Source organism: Cervus elaphus, chromosome 25, assembly GCF_910594005.1.
Source record: "Cervus elaphus chromosome 25, mCerEla1.1, whole genome shotgun sequence".
Classification (NCBI taxonomy): domain Eukaryota; kingdom Metazoa; phylum Chordata; class Mammalia; order Artiodactyla; family Cervidae; genus Cervus; species Cervus elaphus.
This window is the reverse complement of record NC_057839.1, coordinates 40,108,301-40,127,746: the sequence shown is the minus strand read 5'-3', so window position 1 is coordinate 40,127,746 and position 19,446 is coordinate 40,108,301. Positions and strand designations below refer to the sequence as shown.

Sequence of the window (19,446 nt, the reverse complement as noted above, 5' to 3'; positions counted from 1 at the left end):
ATAGAACATCAAAAACATTAACTCAAAAATATCTGAAGAATCTACATTTACCAGGAAGCCCTGTGTCACATATTAGCAGTGAATGAAGTCCACAGGGAAAAAAATAATAGTGTGGAAAAAAGACATGAAATATAATATTTTGGGGCAATCTGGTTTTCAAATAATGACCCATAAGAGCTGAAGAAATAAATGAACTAAAAAAGAAAAGATAACAATGGTTTACTTTTATTCACATGTAGTTGCCATTAACAGGAACTCATTCATAAGAACATTTTTGCTATTCTAACAACCTTTGCCTCTCGTCATCTCGTACAAATAAATCCCACAACTGGTCAGAAATGTTAGAGGTTATATCACAAATGGAGCACATTAAGTAGCTTTTAAACCTTTAAATTATGGCTTCTAAACAATTTTACATAGCAGGTTACCTATTAATATGTTACATATTAAACAGATCTATGTACCATTTTGGACAATCAGATTTCCATGATATTAAAGATGGAGTTGGCATTTTTGTCAAAAAGGTATTTTAAACCTGTTAGGGAGTTTCTATAGTGTGGAATTTCACTTCTTTATAAAGTGGTATCTTAAGTATATCATTATTAAATCAAACCAGAAACTAGATCCATCTCTGGGGAAACACCAATTTTTATTGTAGGCATGATGTAAACTCCTTGTAAGTAGTATCTATGCAGTTACTCTCAACTAAGAAAAACAAATTCTTGTTCTGGATATACATCAAAACCTAAGATTATCTTTGTATAATAATAGTACTTAAAAAAATCTGACAAGAACATGATAAATGTTGCCAAAACTAAGAGCACTCGGTTTGATTACACATCCTAGATTTCACAGAAGCTACTTCTGAGCTCACCAGATTCAGTTCTATCAGGACGGCGGCTGTTCAGATCACCAGTGTACACCCAGCACCAACACAGTACATGGCACAGAGTCGGTGTTCAATAAATATTTCAGTGATTGAAGACAAATTTTTAACAGCAAGTGGAAAAAAAAAATACAACTTTGAATAATTGGAATAAGAATACCAATTGTCTCATGATGCAGCAAGAGGAACTTTTTGTGATAATTCTAGGATTACTTATAAGTAAAGCGGGAATTAGGTAAAGAAACTGTCATAATGGGAAAAAAAGAAAAGCCACAACATTTTATCCTCCAAACCTAATGTGTAAAACTTGGAATATGAGCTAGGTGAAAATTACCATGATAATAAGTAAGGCAATTCTAAAACTAAAATGTTTTGCATATTTATTAAACAGTCCACTTTCTTTCTGACAAGACTCCTAACACTAGATGAAAATTTTTATAGGTTTTACCAAACTCACAATAGACTGTGCCTAATCAGTTCATCCTTTTAGTCTTTAAATCCATGTTAGCGAGTTTTAAATATGGAAGAACTTTATCAGCCTCAAATCATTAAAAAAAAAGTTACCTAAGACCTAAAATAATTATTGGCTAATTAATACATTTGTAATAGTGCCATGATTTTGTCCGTATATATTTCACCCAGCATTGTCAAAATTAACCTGATAGTCAATTAAATGAAAACATCTATAAATAACTTCAAAAATGATTGAACTGTTTAAATCAATAGTCATAACAATATCATTGTGTCCTGAAATTAGAAAACTCTTGGCAGATATATAAAAACACATTTACCTACTTCAATTAGGTCAATGTCAGGATTTATCAAAATTCTCCATCAAAGTTTTTTAAAAAATCTTGATCTTTAGGTACTATAAAAAAATACTAATCAAATGAGATGTGTTTGGTCTGACCAATTCCACAAAGTGAGGAGGAAAAGGAAGGGAAAAAAAAAAACTTGTACAGTTAAATTTCAAATCCTAAACATTAAATCTTTTATTTGCGCCTACCTCTCTCAATTTATAAAGATACCAGCACTCTTGGAAACCAACTGTAAGCAGTATCAAAATTTCACTGTTATGAATTCTCATCAGTATAGTCCTCCATTTTCTTACACAGTGAACATCTTTTCCATCAGAATCCATCAGAAGAATAATGCAAATCTCACTTTCTTGGTCGCCTTTCAGCCCAAGGCCAACCAGTCTGAACAACAACCAAAAACTGTAGCTTTATGACTGGTAGGCTGTTTCTGCAGTAAAACTATTTCTCTGGCAATCAAAATGGTCATCTGAGGCAATCCTTCACTGCTCTAGAAGCACAGTTCGAAGCTCATCTTCTTTCTCGATCAACATTGAAGCAATGGCTCCATCATTAAATTCAAAGGAAGTTCCTCCATCCACAACCATGCATGCATCCCAACACCGAGAACGCACACACACCCTAGGCAGAGAGAGACATCTTGTTAAATATCAACACTTTGCTTAAACTGCAATTCCTTTAAAACACTGAGTTTTTATCTAAACTGGCAGGTAGATCATTTGGCCTTGAGTTTAAAAATCAAGTTGCCCTGCCCTTTGTTATGAGAGAATTAGTGACTATGTCAATAAAGTACATTACCCAAAAAAAATCTCGAAATGTTCAGGATAGCTCCATTTACCCAAACACTTAAAAGTGAACAAATTCAGACTTGATGGAACTCATAGGAGCTTTTTGAACATTATTACCATTACAAGTATTTTAAATATTGAGCAAGAATGTAACTACTGTCATGTAAAATTTTTACTTATACACAGAAAAGGCACAAATTATCAGGGTACAGCTCAATGAACACACTTGTGTTATCATCACCCAAATTAGGAACTGAATGTTACACTCAGTTCCTGGGAAGTTCCCTCATTGCTCTTAACCCATCTCCCAGTCTCTACTCCCAGCCCCTCCTTCCCAAGCATATCCACTATCTTAATTTCAATCACCATAGTAATAATAGCTTTGTCTATCCTTGAAATTCTATATAAATGAAAGAATACAATAGATATGTCCATATCTGGCTTCTTTTGCTCAATAGTATGCTTGTGAAATCATCCATGTTATCATATGTAGCAGCACTGGGTTCATTTTCATTGTTGTCTGAAAACACCTGCATTGTACGAAAATACCAAAATTTAAGTATCCCTTCTACTATGCATGGACATTAGGGTTTTGATCTGTTGGGAACATTGCTGCTATGAATATTCTAGAGTATGTCCTTTGGTGCCTACATATCTGTCAGTGTATATACTTCTGCTGGATATATATCTTGGAGCAGAATCACTGAGTCACTGCACGTCCTATATTCAGCTTTGGTAGGTAACTGCCAATTTTCCATATTATTCCTAACAGTATAAAAGTTTTATATAAAAGTTCTAGTTGCTCCACTTTTATATAAAAGTTGTAGTTGCTCCACCTTATTAACAACTAGCATTTTAGCTAGGCTGGTGAGTGTGTGTGGTATTGTATTTGTTCAGTCGCTCCGTCATATCTGACTCTAAGCGACCCCATGAACTGCAGCACGCCAGGTTCCTCTGTCCTTCACTATCTCCTGGAGTTTGCTCAAACTCATGCCATTGAGTCAATGATGCCATCCAACCATCTCATTCTCTGTCACCCTCTTCTCCTCCTGCCCTCAGTCTTTCCCAACATCAGGGTGTTTTCCAATCAGTCAGCTCTTCACATCAGGTGGCCAAAGTACTGGAGCTTCAGCTTCAGCATCAGTCCCTCCAATGAATATTCAGGACTGATCTCCTTTAGGATGGACTGATTGGATCTCCTTGCAGTCCAAGGGACTCTCAAGAGTCTTCTCCAGCACAATTCAAAAGGCATCAATTCTTTGGCACTCAGCCTTTTTTAAGGTCCATCTCTCACATCCTTACATGACTATGGTATTATATGATATAGTTTTTTTTTTTTCTATGATATAGTTTTAATTTATATTTCTCAGATGAATAAGGTCAAGGATGTTTCTCTATACACTTATCAGCCATTTGGATATTCTCTTTTGCAAAATGCCTGTTCAAGACTTTCAGCCATTTTTCTAAGGGGTTGCCTGCCTTCTTTCTTACTGACTTGTAAGAACTTTTGTAATATATTCTGGATATGAGTCCATTGCTGGACATAGATACTATTTCACTCTGTGGCCTGCCTCTTTATTTTCTCGATGGTGCCTTGATTAACATAAGTTAATAACTCTAATTTAGTTCAACTTGTCAATCTGTTGCTACGAAATAGTTTCCAACCAAAGTCATAAAGCTGTTCTCCTACTTATATGAGCAAGCATTTAAATGAATCTTTTAGTCTTACCCAATCTGAGTATAGATTTGTTGATTAATCAAAATTAATTCTCAAATGATTAAGTGATTTTAAAATATGATCACTATCCTTTTTAATGTCTTTCCTGGAAAAACTCAATTATGTGTTTTCAAAAAAGTACATGCACACTGTAAGAAGCAATTTGTAATTGAACTATTCTTTGCTTGCCATGAGATGAAAAGTGAAAGTGAAAGTCGCTTAGTTGTGTCTGACTCTTTGTGACCCCATGGACTATAGCCTGCCAGGCTCCTTTGTCCATGGAATTATCCAGGCAAGAATACTGGAGTGGGTAGCCATTCCCTTCTCCAAGGGGATCTTCCCAACCCAGGGATCAAACCCAGGTCCCCTGCATTACAGGTGAATTCTTTTTCATCTGAGCCACCAGGGAAGCCCCAGAACACTGGAGTGGGTAGCCTATCCCTTCTCCAGGGGATCTTCCTGAGCCAAGAATCAAACCGGGGTCTCCTGCATTGCAGAAGGATTCCCCACCAGACGAACTATCAGGGAAGCCCTAACTATAGTTAAGTTTTCTTGTCAGTCTGGAAGACTGGGCAACCTTTACAAAAATTATAAACATTTTTGTATATCTTCTTCCCCTCAAAACAAAAAATCTGTGGCAAATTTAATAGATATGGGCATGGGTGGGAGATTCAGCTGTAGGGAAAAGCTGAAAGAAATGAGTCCTTTATGTTGCTACACAATTTAGGCTTTATATGAATGTATGTCCTGCTTTTATTCCATACTATATGAAAAAAAAGTTGCTTTCCAGTTTCTTTTGAAGTGACAATCCGATCTTACTGTGTCTTACTTAACAAAGTAAAAACGACAAGCACACATTACCCAATTAAATAACCATGTCCTTTCTATTCAGTTAAATTTTAGTTTCTCTAAAGTGAAACTAAGTTTTAAAGAAAATATCACTTTACCCAGGTTATTAGCATGATACCGCTTTAGCTCCACAGGTTCTACTTTTCCTGCATGATTAAGTTTGAAGCAGTGATTTAATGAAACTGAATACTTTCACAGCCAAATGTGCTTTATAATTAATTACAAGGGAGGAAAACAGATACAAGAAGACTGTGGAAGCTTACTTTGAGGTGAAACAACGCTGACGACTGCTCGAGAAAATTCTGTTTGCTATTGGTTCTCGAATACTGAAAAGTATTTTTGGTTCTTCTGGACTGTAGAGCAATGATTCATTATATTCGTTTGTTACTATAAAGGAAAAAAGCCAAATATTAGCACATTCAATGAAAAACAGTCACTTCTGAGAAGTGCAAAATGAGAATGGATGCCATCCCCAATTTAAAGGCAGTTCTATTCCAAAAGTCTGTTTGGCAGCAAGTTTCTTGGAACTCATGACAAACTCCATTAAAAAAAATGCTTATAAACAGGGAGTATGTTCCAAGATTAGCCCACAGAAGCCTACATCACCCACAGGATAGCAGAAATAGGTACCTTTGGTGGGGGAAGGGAGGACTGTAAAGTCAGTAAACAAAGAGAAACTAGTTTGAAGCACTCAAAAATAGAACTTGAGTTGACATAATCCCTTGCTAATAAGTTCCTTTCCAAAACATCATGCCAAAAGGTTCATGAGGTATTTCTACAAGTCTTTGGGATCTACTTTCTCCCTAACCAAGAGGCACACAAAGTTGGCATGCAGAGCACAAACTGGTTAAAGACAACCGTACAAAGAAACTGGGCTTGAAAAAAGCATTTAGTTGAACACCATGTTAAAAGACATCACAAGACTATCAGATAATCTACCTTATATACCAAAATTTCATTTGAATTAAATGAAGTGTCTGTAACAGTGACTGCACCATTGGCATTCACTATTGCTTCTGAAGATAAGTCAAATCTTCAAAGGAATAATATTCATTCAGTAAAGCAGTATGTTTATTAAAAGAAAAATCACTATTTTATATATACCCTTAAATTACTTTATATAACTGATACAAATTTCAGTTGTTTTATATACATTGTTTTAAGTGAAATTATCTAATGAAGAATCAATTACTATAAATGCCTCACTTTCCTTCCTTTGGTACAAATTTAACACTAATTCCAACTCAAAGCCATGATTTAAATAATATTTTAGGTCTCAAAATCAGAGAGGGAGAAAACAATCCATTTTAGAGACCTGAAAGTAACCACAGAGATTTAGTCCTGTTTATAAACTATTTTAAAGGCAAACCATCTCAACAAAGAAAGTCTTATGGGAATCTAAAACACGCAAATAAAATGATTGACTCTGTTAATATACTTTATGATGTATTGCTACATCACTTTAAAGGCAACCAATATGAACACATCTGTTATGATAACTCTCAAATTCAAATGTTTACGGATGACAATTGCAGCACAGGTAAGTAAAGGCAACTATAAACAGTTTGGATTTTTGTTTTTTTTTTTTTAAATAATTTACCTTGAAATCTTAGGATACTCTTCAACTAAACAGAGACAACACTATTTAGCTTTAGTTTGTGGTCCATACTTTCGAAAATGATCCTGGTAGATGAATAGACTTTAGTGTGTTAAAATTTCATATGCAAATCAAATGAATGTGGTTTCCAGTTTATTATTTTTTAAAATAATTTTTAACAAATTTATTTTTTTTTTTCACTGAAAAACCATTCACTTTTATTAATTAAGATACATTAATTTTACACAGATGGAATAAAACCTTTTACAATTTTTGTTTGATCCTTGATTAAAATACACATTACAAGCTTCTAAAAACTTTCCTGTTTCTCTGATGAAATGATCTGAGAATGTGATTTATATGGTTTACAAAATGGAGGCTAATTTAGTAAACATGGATGGACATTCATTATACTAATGACTTTTCCAGAAAGAGTTTTCTATACTTACATCAGAGAGGTGTCCTTCCTTCAAGCCTGCCAGATAATATGCATGATTTCTCTATGTTGCTGTTATCAAAATACCTTAGATTTTCATGAACTATCCTTGCTTTATGCTTAAAAAGCAACTGACATAATTATTGAAAACTTAGAGCAAACTTCTGTCTTACTTTGAACTATTCCCTGAACACTTACATCATGGTGACCACAGAGGTCTTGACATCAGTGACAAATACCTCCATTCAGAGGTTTAGTGTGTATATAACATGACTGTGTTCTTAATCTTATAAACTGGAGAATAAATATAAGTGATTCCCACTCAATATAGAAGTGCTTGTCTTACCATTGGGCAACAACCATCAAAAACATACATTTATATATACAGTAGAAACAAATCACAGCATGTGGTAATTTGAGAGTTGAATTACATTCATTTTGGTTCCTTAATAATCTCAAATAACGTTAACATAAACAAGGATACATTCATAATAATTATACCTCTGCAAAATTTGAAGAATTCCCCAGCAATCTATGTCTACTCCCTCATTCCACTGTTGAGGAAGCAGAGGAGCAAAGAAACAGTCTTGCCCATTGTTTCAGTGAGTGACTGGCTGGTCTGGATTGGAACCCAGGTCTTCAAACTCCCTGATAAGTATCCTTTCTCCAGCAGTGCTGGTTCTCTTAAAAGAATGCTGAAATAACTAGGCAGGAGTATGTAGCGAAAGGATAAGATAACATTTTAGTGAATGTCAAGGTAAGCATTCACAGCTCAATGAATTCCCTCTCATTCGGAGGATACTAATAGCACACTGAATTTAGGTGTACATTTCCTATTTGCCTGATGTGTATTTTTCTACATTTTCCTATTCCCCAGGAAAAGTTTGCAATCACACTGTTTTGACACAGAAGTTAGATTTCCATGGTTGATAAAAATAATAAAATTTCATCTTAAACTTTCTACTGATTCAATATACTTTAAGGGGTATTATATTGTTGGAGTCAAAAAAGTACTATGCTTTGCTTACTTAGACAAGTACATTTCATGATAACATCCTTAAAATATACACAGAACTTAACTAAAAACGTCAGTGATTATGATCATTTGTCACTGACCTTTCTCTACCAATTCTCTGTTCAACGGAAGACTTAAATTTCCTTGTCGGTTTGCTATTGGAAAAAGAAAGGGGGAAAATATCTTGATTAAATAAAATATTTTGTAAAATACTGTATAGCTAACATACAATAAAATCTACACATTATATAGCATATTATAATTGTAACATAAGAACTATTTTGTACTCACCAATATTTAGAACATCTTCCACAGCCTGAGGTGCCACTCTATTAATATTGAATGACCTACAAATACATACCACAAACATTTTTTCTTATTTTAGTTCTAAAAACATACTAAAAATGAAAAAGGAATAATCTACTTAATGTTCAAAGAACTCTTAGAAATTATCAGGTAAAAAAATACCCAAAAGACAATAGCCACCTCATATAGTTTTTAAAAGTAGGCAAAGTACATGGGTTAACAGTCCAGGGATCATATGAAAATATGTTCAGTCTCACTCATACCTGAGGAGATATTAAAACAAGATTCTTCTCAGATTTTAAAGATTAAAAACTGATAATTATTGACATGGGTATGGGAAGAGAAGTATGCCCATATACTAATGGCATTATAAAAATTGCAATTAGGGGAGGGGGGATCGGGATGGGGAATACGTGTAACTCTATGGCTGATTCATATCAATGTATGACAAAACCCACTGAAATGTTGTGAAGTAATTAGCCTCCAACTAATGAAAAATAAAATAAAATAAAAAAATAAAAAATAAATTGCAATTAGACAATTCTGTTAAGATTTAAAATGAACATATTCTTCAATCTTGTAGTTTATCCTAAAATATATTTGCACATATAATACACAAAGACAAGTGTAAGGATATTTACAGAAGCATTGTTTATAATAGCAAAACCACAGAAAGCTGGGTAAATATAGCTACTCAGTTGAATACCACATAGATATTAAAAAGACTAACTATAACCATATGTATAATACCAATGTGGAAAGAGATCAACATGTTAAGTTAAAAAGCCAAAAGCATTATACAGTGTGCGTATGTGTATGTGTTTTGTTGTTCAGTCGCTCAGCTGTGTTCGACTCTTTGCAACCCCATGGACTGCAGCACACCAAGTCTCTCTGGCCTCACCATCTCTCGAAGTTTGCCCAAGTCCACGTCCGTTGCATCAGTGATGCTGTCCAGCCATCTCATCCTCTGACACCCTTTTCTCCCTCTGCCCTCAATCCTTCCCAGCATCAGGGACTTTTCCAATGAGTCAGCTGTTCTATATATATATATACAGAATTTCCTTGTGTTACTTATATTAAAAAATATAGAGAGTGGTTATAGCTGGAGATTAGTACTAGAATATAAAATGAAAGAAACCAGCTTTCCATTGTATCCCCTTTGTATTATTTAACATATTTCTTATTTTTTTAATTTTTATTTATTTTTTACTTTTTGGCTGCGCTGAGTCTTCATTGTTGCTTGTGGACTTTTCTCTATTTATGCCGAGTGGGGGCTACTCTGTTGTGGTGCGTGGGCTTCTCACCATGGTGACTTCCCTTGTTGCAGAGCATGGGTTTCTAGGGCACGCAGGCTTCGGTAGTTGCGGCTCCCGGGGCTCTAGAGTATAGGCTCAGTAGCTGTGGCACACAGGCTTAGTTGCTCCACAGCATGTTTAATCTTCCCAGATGAAGGATCAAACCTGTGTCCCCTGTACTGGCAGGCGGATTCTTAACCACTGGACCACCAGGGAAGTCCTAACACAGTTTTTAAACATGTGTTTCTTTAAATTATAAAATCATTTCTGAAGGTGAGAAAGTTTTAGCAAGATGCCATGAGTAACCACTTAAGAACAAACATTACCACAAACATAAGTAACTTTTAAAAGCAGCAACTTTTAAAAAGTGGTTAGACCCTTAACCACGTAAGGTCTAAAAAGGTGGTTAAGGAAAGGTTTTTTTTAAAAAAAAAAAAAAAAAAAAAAAAAAAAACACAACTCTTCCAGCTAATTTAGAATTCTCCTCCTGCCTCTACCTCCTCCCAGTAGATGCTCCTTCAAAAAGGAACAGTACTGCATAGTCACACAACTCTAAACCTAATTCAGGGGCTCTTAACATTTTCAGGGAGGAAGAATAAGAGATGCTCCATATACCTGCTCTAATCCTATACTCTCTGTATTTTGAGAAATGTGAAAACACTTTGGACATTCTCTTAAGAAAAATGCAGATATACAAATTTTTACATTAAAAAACTGGAGTCATTCACAGACCATACCCTTATGCTAAAAAAAATAAATCTAAAATATGGCCCTTGCCTAGCCTATTTCACCATTACTCACCCTCCGACTTCACATTCCAAACACCCTAAGCTCCGTTCTCACCTCTTGCTCACACTTACTATGTGGTAGAAGGCAAAATACTTCAAGAGCTGTGACTTTCTTCTTGTTCGGCATGAGGTTCACAAAACCCATCTCATTAGCATTACTACAGTCACACACTACAAGCCATAAGGCACTTGGGGCAGTATCTGGCTCTTGGCAAGAACTCAACGAAAATGTCAAGTGCAAGGAAATCTGTATGAGTTACACTCTTAATTCCTCATTACTGTTTTAGGATTCTATTTTAAAGTCACAGAAAAATAAGCTGCTAATAGGGTTCCACTGAAATAAAATATGTAAAGGGCAAAAGATAATAGTGATTCACGTATCTTTACTATAGTTAAGACTTAGTTTAAGAGAACAGAAATCTTACAAGACATGTTCTAACACTCCTAGAACTATGACTTATTAGGAACACCACAAGTCAATACAAACTAAGTTATCTGAGTTGGGGTCAAATTAAAACTAATTTCCTGTGGGCGTAATCTAAATCTCAGCCAATTCAATCTACCCTTAGGAGTGGTTTACATTCTACATCAAAGACAAACTATATGCCAAAGCAGGTGTGAGCCAGCAAACAACAACTTTTTCCTTAGATCTACAACCTTTACCACTGTAAGAGTTCTGATGTGAAATCAGACATAACTTCTACTAAAGACAACCGAATTGAAAGGCAAAGAGTCTCATATCTTCATCAGATAGTAAAACTTTCTTTTTACTTAAGAACACCTCTTCATCCTTAATTAGGCCTTCTGGGACAGAATGTACAGAGGAGGAGGACTGGGAACAGGCTTAAGAACTCATGGAAACATAAACGATCCTGCTCCGTGGTACTTCTCTACCCTGTGCTACAAACACATTCTAACCGGGAAGAGGACTGAGGTGACTGACACTGCGATGATGCACAGACGCTTGTTGTGCAACAGAACCACCACATCCTATGTCTCGTGCAAGAATTTCTGGAAATGCAAAGATGGGACAGCTAATCCCTGAGCTCTTCCCCCCACCCTCCCAGACACATGATTAGGCTGTATTTCCCACCCCTCTAGCCACACAGCATGTAACTACATTCCAGCTAAAGGAATAAGAGTGACTATCATGGGCAACTCTCCTCCCAAGGAGTAAGCGTCTTTAAATTTCATGGCTGCAGTCACCATCTGCAGTGATTTTGGAGCCCCCCAAAATAAGTTATGATCAACCTAGATAGCATATTAAAAAGCAGAGACATTACTTTGCCAACAAAGGTCCATCTAGTTAAAGTTATGTTTTTTCCAGTGGTCATGTATGAATGTGAGAACTGGACTGTGAAGAAAGCTGAGCGCCGAGGAATTGATGCTTTTGAACTGTGGTATTGGAGAAGACTCTTGAGAGTCCCTTGGACTGCAAAGAGATCCAACCAGTCCATCCTCAAGGAGATCAGTCCTGGGTGTTCATTGGAAGGACTGATGCTGAAGCTGAAACTTCAATACTTTGGCCACCTCATGCAAAGAGTTGACTCATTGGAAAAGACCCTGATGCTGGGAGGGATTGAGGGCAGGAGGAGAAGGGGACGACAGAGGATGAGATGGCTGGATGGCATCACCGACTCGATGGACATGGGTTTGGGTGCACTCCGGGAGTTGGTGATGGACAGGGAGGCCTGGCATGCTGCGATTCATGGGGTCTCAAAGAGTCGGACAGGACTGAGCAACTGAACTGAACTGATCATGGGCAATACTTCTCATAACCTCCCACAGGGGACCTTCCAAGCTTTTCCTCCTTCTGTGGCTCAGAAAGTCTATGGTTTAGAGTTAAGCCCTGAAATTAAATCCTACCTCCTCCATTTATAAGCCACATGGCTTTGGGCAAGTCAGTTAACTTTTGAGACTTTTTATACTCTATCAGTGAAAATAAAACTAACTAATCTCAGAGTATTCTTGAGAATTTAAGTAAGATAATATACTTACTTGGGACAAAGAAAGTGCTCAAAGATGGTACTGCAGTAAGTTGAAATTATTAATGTAAGGTATAGAATGTATAAGCTTTCCCTCAGTACCTCTGATCCCTAGCCTTCTCTCTTCTCCCCCAATGCTTCTCTTTTCTCCCCTTACTCTCTGAAGAGAAAAAAGACCAAATGATACAGGGGAAATGCAATCATAATGAAGGAATTATCGGTAATAACAGGATAGTAGAACACGTCAGAAGCAAGCAAGCTGCATAAGGCTGAGTAGAAAAGAAAAGGGCCTAAGTGACCAAGGTGGCAGGGACAGGATATGGTTAGAGAGAGAACTGGCTCTGCACTAGAGCACTGAGAATAAGCAGATTTTAATAAGCCACACAGAAAAGACAGAACTTCTAATTTAAGCCATACTTATTCAAATGCAACATCAACACAGGCCTCAACTATAAGGTGCGTGGTAGGGGAAATAAAACTCAATTTTAAAGAATTCAAACTTAGTTTGATAAGCACTGTTTTAGCTGTATTTGTGAGCCTGTAGTCATTTATTCAAAAAAGGCATATTAAGTGAATAAGTATGAAGTACTGTGCTAAGCAAATAAAGAATCAAGCAGAAAAAAAAGTCACTAGTCACCATCCCATGTGCCTCAAGTTGCTCAAACTAACTGGGTATGAATTTACTAGAAACTAATTATGTGCTAAATGCTGTAACAGTGCTATGAGGAAAAAGTGCTGGGTAAGAGCAAAAAAAGGGACTGATTAATTAGACTTATGAAAAGAACAATGTCTTAAGCAAAGATTTTGACATTTAACTGACATTTGAAGACTGGAATTTTTAGCCAGTAGATGGAAAGTGGAAAATGTTCAGGCAGTCAATGCAGGAAGAAGGTACATTGAGCAAAAACAAAAAGCCCAGAGAGAACATGGCTTGTGCTAAGAATTGCAAGTAGCCTGCAGAGCCTCCACTGTAATGGGTTAGGGTCAGGCCGCAGTAGGCTGGCAAGGAACCTTAGCTCATATTTAAAGGGCTTCATATGACAGTCTGAATAATGTGAACACAGTCAAGAAAGTTTTAAAGCACAGAAGGGAAATAGTGAGATCTATCTACATTATGGAAATATTACTCTGTGGTAGGAGTTATGAATAACAGTCTGAAAAAGCAAGGTGACGCACAAAGAATGTTCACTAAAAAGATGGGGGCCGACACCAAGAAACAGCCATAGAAACTGAAAAGCAGGGGCTAGAATTTCTGAAGTATATCCGACAGGATTCAGAGACTGCTAAGTACAGAGGGAGAACAGGAAGACCCAGAGTTAAGAACCAGGCTTTAAGGAATAATGTGTTTTCCTGAGACTATGAACTCAAGGGTAACAGTGATTATTCAGCAAGACAGGGAACCCAGGAGAACAACTGAAGACAATAAATTCAGTTTTGAATGTGTTGAATCTGAAGTGCTATTAACACCCTTGTGTAGTTAGTAGGTAATTTTACAATATGAGCCTGTACTCAAAAGAGATGATGGCTACAGATAAAAGTCAGGGAGGCATAGGCATGTGTGTGCCAAGAAGTGGAAGAGACTTCCCAGAGAGGGGTCATAGGGTAAGCAGGTTTCGGGATGTCCCAGGTTATCTCCAATTAGGCCTTGAATGCACAAACTTCTGGCATATTTTTTGGTACTGTACTTTGTTTTCATTTCTTTATAACTTAAAATATTCAATTTTAAAATATACATTCCCTAGAAACATTCATTTTCTTTTTTCTCTTTACAAACCTAGGGCAGGAAGATAAAGAATGACCAGATCCAGGCCGAGCTATAAGTCAAGGCTGGACTCTTGGACCCAATCGATGAGTGAAACAGAAACTGAGCCAACCAATAAATCAACGCCAGGCTCCTTCCTGCGTATCAGAGGCCTCAGATACACCAATGTGAGACAGCAAGCAAATTATATTACTTAAAAGTATTTCACAAAAGTTGATAAGCAACATTCCAAGTTACTCACCAGGCCTTTGATCCTGTTCCAGTACACAAATTGAGCCCAGAGCTCTTCTGTTTTTCCCATGGACCATCATCAACTGAAATCTCGTAGTAGGAAGCCCTATGAATTGAGAATATAAAACTAGATTTGTGGAACTTACGTCTCATGGTAAATGAGATAAAGTATCTTTTTCAGAGCTGATGAAATCTAAGTGGGTCATCCTGACTTAGACATACCTGACTTAGTAGGGACACATATCATGATGCTAATTCCAATACTGTTTAAGTGAAAAAAATTCAAAAATATCTATGTGTCTACATCCTTCTCTGACCTATATGTGCCTCCTTCCTTTAAGATTTCAAACAAGAGCTTCTTATAAATTTTTACCTAGCACTGCTATGGAAACATACAGAAGATCTTTTCAGAATTCAAAAAGAAAATACCGTTCCTAGGGGAGTTTTATTCTCAGGAGCTAGTCCTTGAAACATCTAAGTCTGCATCTAATCCTTCAAGTTACCAACTGTTTCTACTTAACTCTTGTTTCTCAAGTTATGTACTAATGTGCCTTTTGAATTGACAGTAAGCTAGCAGAGACAATGAGGTTCTAAAGAAAAATCTCAACCAGTCCTGGACCAGTGAACAAAACTAGGAATAAAATAAGAACTGTAATTTTTTTAAAGATTTATATTTCTAAGATTATTTAATAAACATGGAATCAACTGGGTTTTCTGACACCAGCAAAAAAAAAAAAAAAAAAAAATGACACCACTTTCTAACTGCATGAATGTTTAAGTGATTTGTAACTATTCAAAGAGATTCTGAAACATACAGAAGTCTATTTTGTGAACTATGTCTTAAAATAATGGTGTCAACAGTCAACACTGAGTTACTTTTATCCAGCAAATAAAAAAGCTAAAATAAACCCTTAACAAAATATAGCTTTTCAAAACAATAACAATTATTAGACATGCCTGCAAATATTAACATTCAATGGATAATTTATCTCTTATTCTAACCCTTTCATTTTCTCCTGCCAAGCTCGTGGTTTGTGAATGCTTCATATGATATAACTCCACGTCGTTTTTTCTCTGAAGTCAGCATTCTCTTTAAAAATAAAAGACAGCAAGTCTAATATTCACATTTAATCTATTTCATAGCTTTGTTATGTCTTCCTAGAAAATTAAGAATTTTAGGTACATTAGTCTATTATATACAATACAGACAAGTCAGCCAAATCCATTGGAATGGCTGCTATTATGCCAGAATCATGTAGAAACCAGAGATTAGAGGTAAGTGGGGACAGAAAAAAAAAAAGAGGTGAAGAGAAAGAAAAGTCAGGAGAGAGACGTTGAGTCCAAAACAAAGAGCAAATTTAGTGTCATTCTTACATGCAAGTTTATCGAGATTAGTCAACTCAGAATTTTGGTTTCAGGGAAATTATTTTTTTAAGGCAGCAATAAAACTCACAGTCCCTTTAGAGTGGGTATACTTCTTCTTAAATTGTCCACTGCTACAGCCCAAGAATAAGACATTCTAGGTTAGAACAAATAGGAGAAAAGAAAAAAATTGGGCTTTTAAAATGTTCTTAAGTTTAAGAACATTATAAATGAGGCAGGAATAATATTGCCGCACTTCACATTTTCCAAGCAAAGCACTTCAGTTTTCAGGAAGACTACAATTCTACTGCATACACTGAAGAAGAACACAGGCTTAGCCCGGCTCTGTTGTTTATTAATTGTGTGACCTGGGGCAATCTACTTCACCTCTCTGAGCCACAGACTGCCCTATAAAATGGAGATAATGATAGCATCAATATTTGTTCAATCTGTAAATATTTATTAAGTGCCTAATATGTTTTAATAAGCACTGTGCAAGGTCCTAGGGATTTAATAGTAAATGTAATAGACACAATCTTCTAGAAGTTTATATTCTAGTATGCAGGTCAGAAATTTTACAGTAATAATTACCAACTATTTAGAGTATTGTTTACTGCTTTAAGCAATAAACAAGACACTATATAAGAAATAATACAAGATGGCCTTGAAACAGCACTGCCAGGAGGAAGGCATGTACAGGCAGGGCAGTTCAAAATATAAGTAATAAGTTCTCATGACAACTCAATACTGGATCTGGAATTAGAAATGCTGGGTTTACATGATGGTTCTGATGCTAAATTAAATATATGAGCTTGGCCAAGTGACTTGAATTCTCCAAATCTCAGTTTTTTCACTGAGAAATACAACCAATTTTCCCACAGAGTTGCTGTGAGCATACATGTGACAACATACACAACATGCACAGTGCCTGAGACGCAGCAGGCATTCAGGAAGTGTTCGTTTCCTTTCTGCCCAAGGGCCTGTGTCATAGAATCTTTCCAAGTAATTTCTAATATTTCCAGTAGTTAAGGCTTTCTCAATAGCATCAGAAGCCCACCCACTGCTGTCCTTAATCTTAGTAAAGATAATCAGGTGAGGCATCAAAGACCACAAAAAGAACCAGCATCAGACATCAGGGGTAAACCAACCAAAGCACTGCCACCACAGAAAATAGAAGCATTTGATCTAACACCTCCTAATGGGACTTCACTGAATTTCCGTAAGTCAATCATTGATCCCAATTTTCCTCCTTTTGTAAGTTATTTTTTAGTAAGTACAAATCATAAAGCAACGCTAGTAGAAGCTCTCAGAAGTTATGACCTTCAAAATATACAAACAGAATAACGTAAGCCCTTAAATGGCTTCCCTCGAATAAGCATAAACTCACAAAACATCTTTACCTTTGTCATCTATTTATTTTAATGGAGACTTTTTCCAATCTCATTTTAAGGTTGTTCTCTTCTGCCTGTCTTTAGCAATAGTGATGAAATTATATCACTGTTATATTCTCCTCCTTCTCTCTTATGACATAAATGTATCCATTACTCATTTCCATATTGCTTTAAGCCTGATATGCTATAGTTTTTCTGTTGCTGCATAAGTCTTACTATATTAAAATAAGCACATCTTTACACTTTACCATATTTTTAAGTTCTTTAAAGTATATATTTTTATTTGATTTCTTGAAGAATACATTTTACTTTTAATAATTTTTAATTATGTATTTTACCAGCTTCTAAAACATTAAGACACAGCTACTTTTATCTTATTTGTTTTTATATTCCTAGTTCACACAGCAGGTGTGCAATATATCTCACTGCATAAATTTAAAATTATATTAATCAAAATAATTACAACTCAAAAAAATAATTCAAATCATTCTGTTGAATCAGGCTTTGTTCTCTTCAATACTACCTCCAGTAGTAAGTTAATGGCTAAAATGTGGTTTTTTTAAGACAAATTTTTCTTACCATAATTAAACTTACTATAAAAGGATATGACTTATAATGAAGAGTATTTCAGAAAATTTGAAACTCTCAGGGAATCAATTACATGACCTTCAAAAGATCACACAGTTCTGGTAGCAGGAGAGTAGAATATAGATTTATCTCTAATCTTCCATCCCTAACTCCCTTACAACAACAACAAAAATGAGAAAGAAAGTTCTAAATGTACCACCAAGAGTTAAATTAACTTTACATTATGGCAGTCATTTTACAGTTGGTAACTAGTGTCACACAATAAATTTTATGCAAAAATATTCTGCTGACAATTTAAGCCTAAGTTATATTCAACACTCACAAAATAGATTTTATCAGTAATAAAACATATACTATGTTTTTATATTCCTACTGAAGAACTTCACTAATCTTAATTTTTGGTAATAATGGTTACAAATCTTAAGCTGCCAATACTCTTGCCTTATGATGTTGCACTGAAAAGGGTCAACATTACTTCTGCAGCATTCTTGTCAAAAATGCTGAGTCTGAATTTTATCATGCAGAGAAAAAAAAATCATACAAATCTAAATTAAGGAATATTCTGCCAATATTCTGCAATTGGCTTAGACCATTCAAAAATGTAAAAATCATAAATGACAAAACAGGGATGGGACTAAAAGCTATTCTTAATTCAATCTAAAGGGCTATGATGGCCAAATAAACAAGATTTATTTAAAAAATAAGTAATATTTTTGTGTTCTCCTTAACTGGATTTTGGATCAAAACAAGCAAATAAATAAATCAGCTTTATGAAACATTAAGACAATCAGTAGGGAAATTTTAATATGAACAGTCTATAAGATCAAAGTTTTATATCAACTGCAAATATATGCCTATATATCATTCTCTTAAACATTTATAAAGCACCTATATAACAGATGAAAGGCTCAGGGAAATAATGCAGTAAAGAAATCTGAGTAACTTTGTTTAATGTAGGGCTTCACAAACATTTTTGGTAGTGAAACTTTCTTTCTTCTTAACATGTATTAATGTGTACAAAGGTGTGGAAATATTTCATTTAATAATTCATTTTTCTTATATAGTATTAATTATGCACAAATCTTAGGTGGTAGAAATTTAATAAATAGCTTAAAATTACTAAAATATTAAATTTCAAACTCAAGATGACAAGTTTATAAGTACCTGGATGATAAACTCTCCCCAATGAAGACTTCATTAAGTGCTCTGACTGGCAAAAGCTGGGGTCCAGAAGCCTCGAACCCTGCAGAGAATGAAAGAAAAATCCAAGAGAGCACCTTAAAACTTCAGAAATATTATCATATAAATTTTATAAAATATTAAAATATTTGTCTTAATAGCATCTATAGCTTAACATTAACATATGAATTAAATCTTAAAGTATTCATAATACAGAACCACAAAATCATCTAAACATTATAACTGCAATGAGTAAATAAACCTTAGTTCTTCTTGAAACAATTTTTCAAGAGTGAGGAAATATATTGATATTTATTCACAGCATAAGATTCAAGCTGTCACACTTGGCTAAGTTTTGCTCCAACCACAACCTGCTTCAGAAGCAGAGACGATCGAGTACTTCCAAGGGAGAGCCATTCTGGATTCAAGCAGCAAATTACACGGATGGCTCATGTA

General features: G+C 35.4%; 1 protein-coding gene across 3 annotated transcripts in view; it reads right to left on the bottom strand.

The window, feature by feature from the left end:
- Nucleotides 1-203: 203 nt before the first annotated feature.
- The window catches only part of NADK2 (NAD kinase 2, mitochondrial), a 47,946-nt gene continuing 28,703 nt past the window's right edge, over nucleotides 204-19,446 (bottom strand). For 2 of the 3 annotated variants that reach the window (XM_043887488.1, XM_043887490.1), the window contains exons 7-13: nucleotides 18,976-19,054; nucleotides 15,924-15,989; nucleotides 14,481-14,576; nucleotides 8,395-8,450; nucleotides 8,205-8,258; nucleotides 5,319-5,442; nucleotides 204-2,322 (exon numbers count right to left, since the gene is read on the bottom strand). In XM_043887488.1, coding sequence (XP_043743423.1) covers nucleotides 2,184-2,322; nucleotides 5,319-5,442; nucleotides 8,205-8,258; nucleotides 8,395-8,450; nucleotides 14,481-14,576; nucleotides 15,924-15,989; nucleotides 18,976-19,054 — 614 coding nt within the window. In that variant the 3' untranslated portion in view covers nucleotides 204-2,183. The remainder of the gene's footprint in view (nucleotides 2,323-5,318; nucleotides 5,443-8,204; nucleotides 8,259-8,394; nucleotides 8,451-14,480; nucleotides 14,577-15,923; nucleotides 15,990-18,975; nucleotides 19,055-19,446) is intronic. The other variant, XM_043887489.1, reaches the window with a different exon arrangement.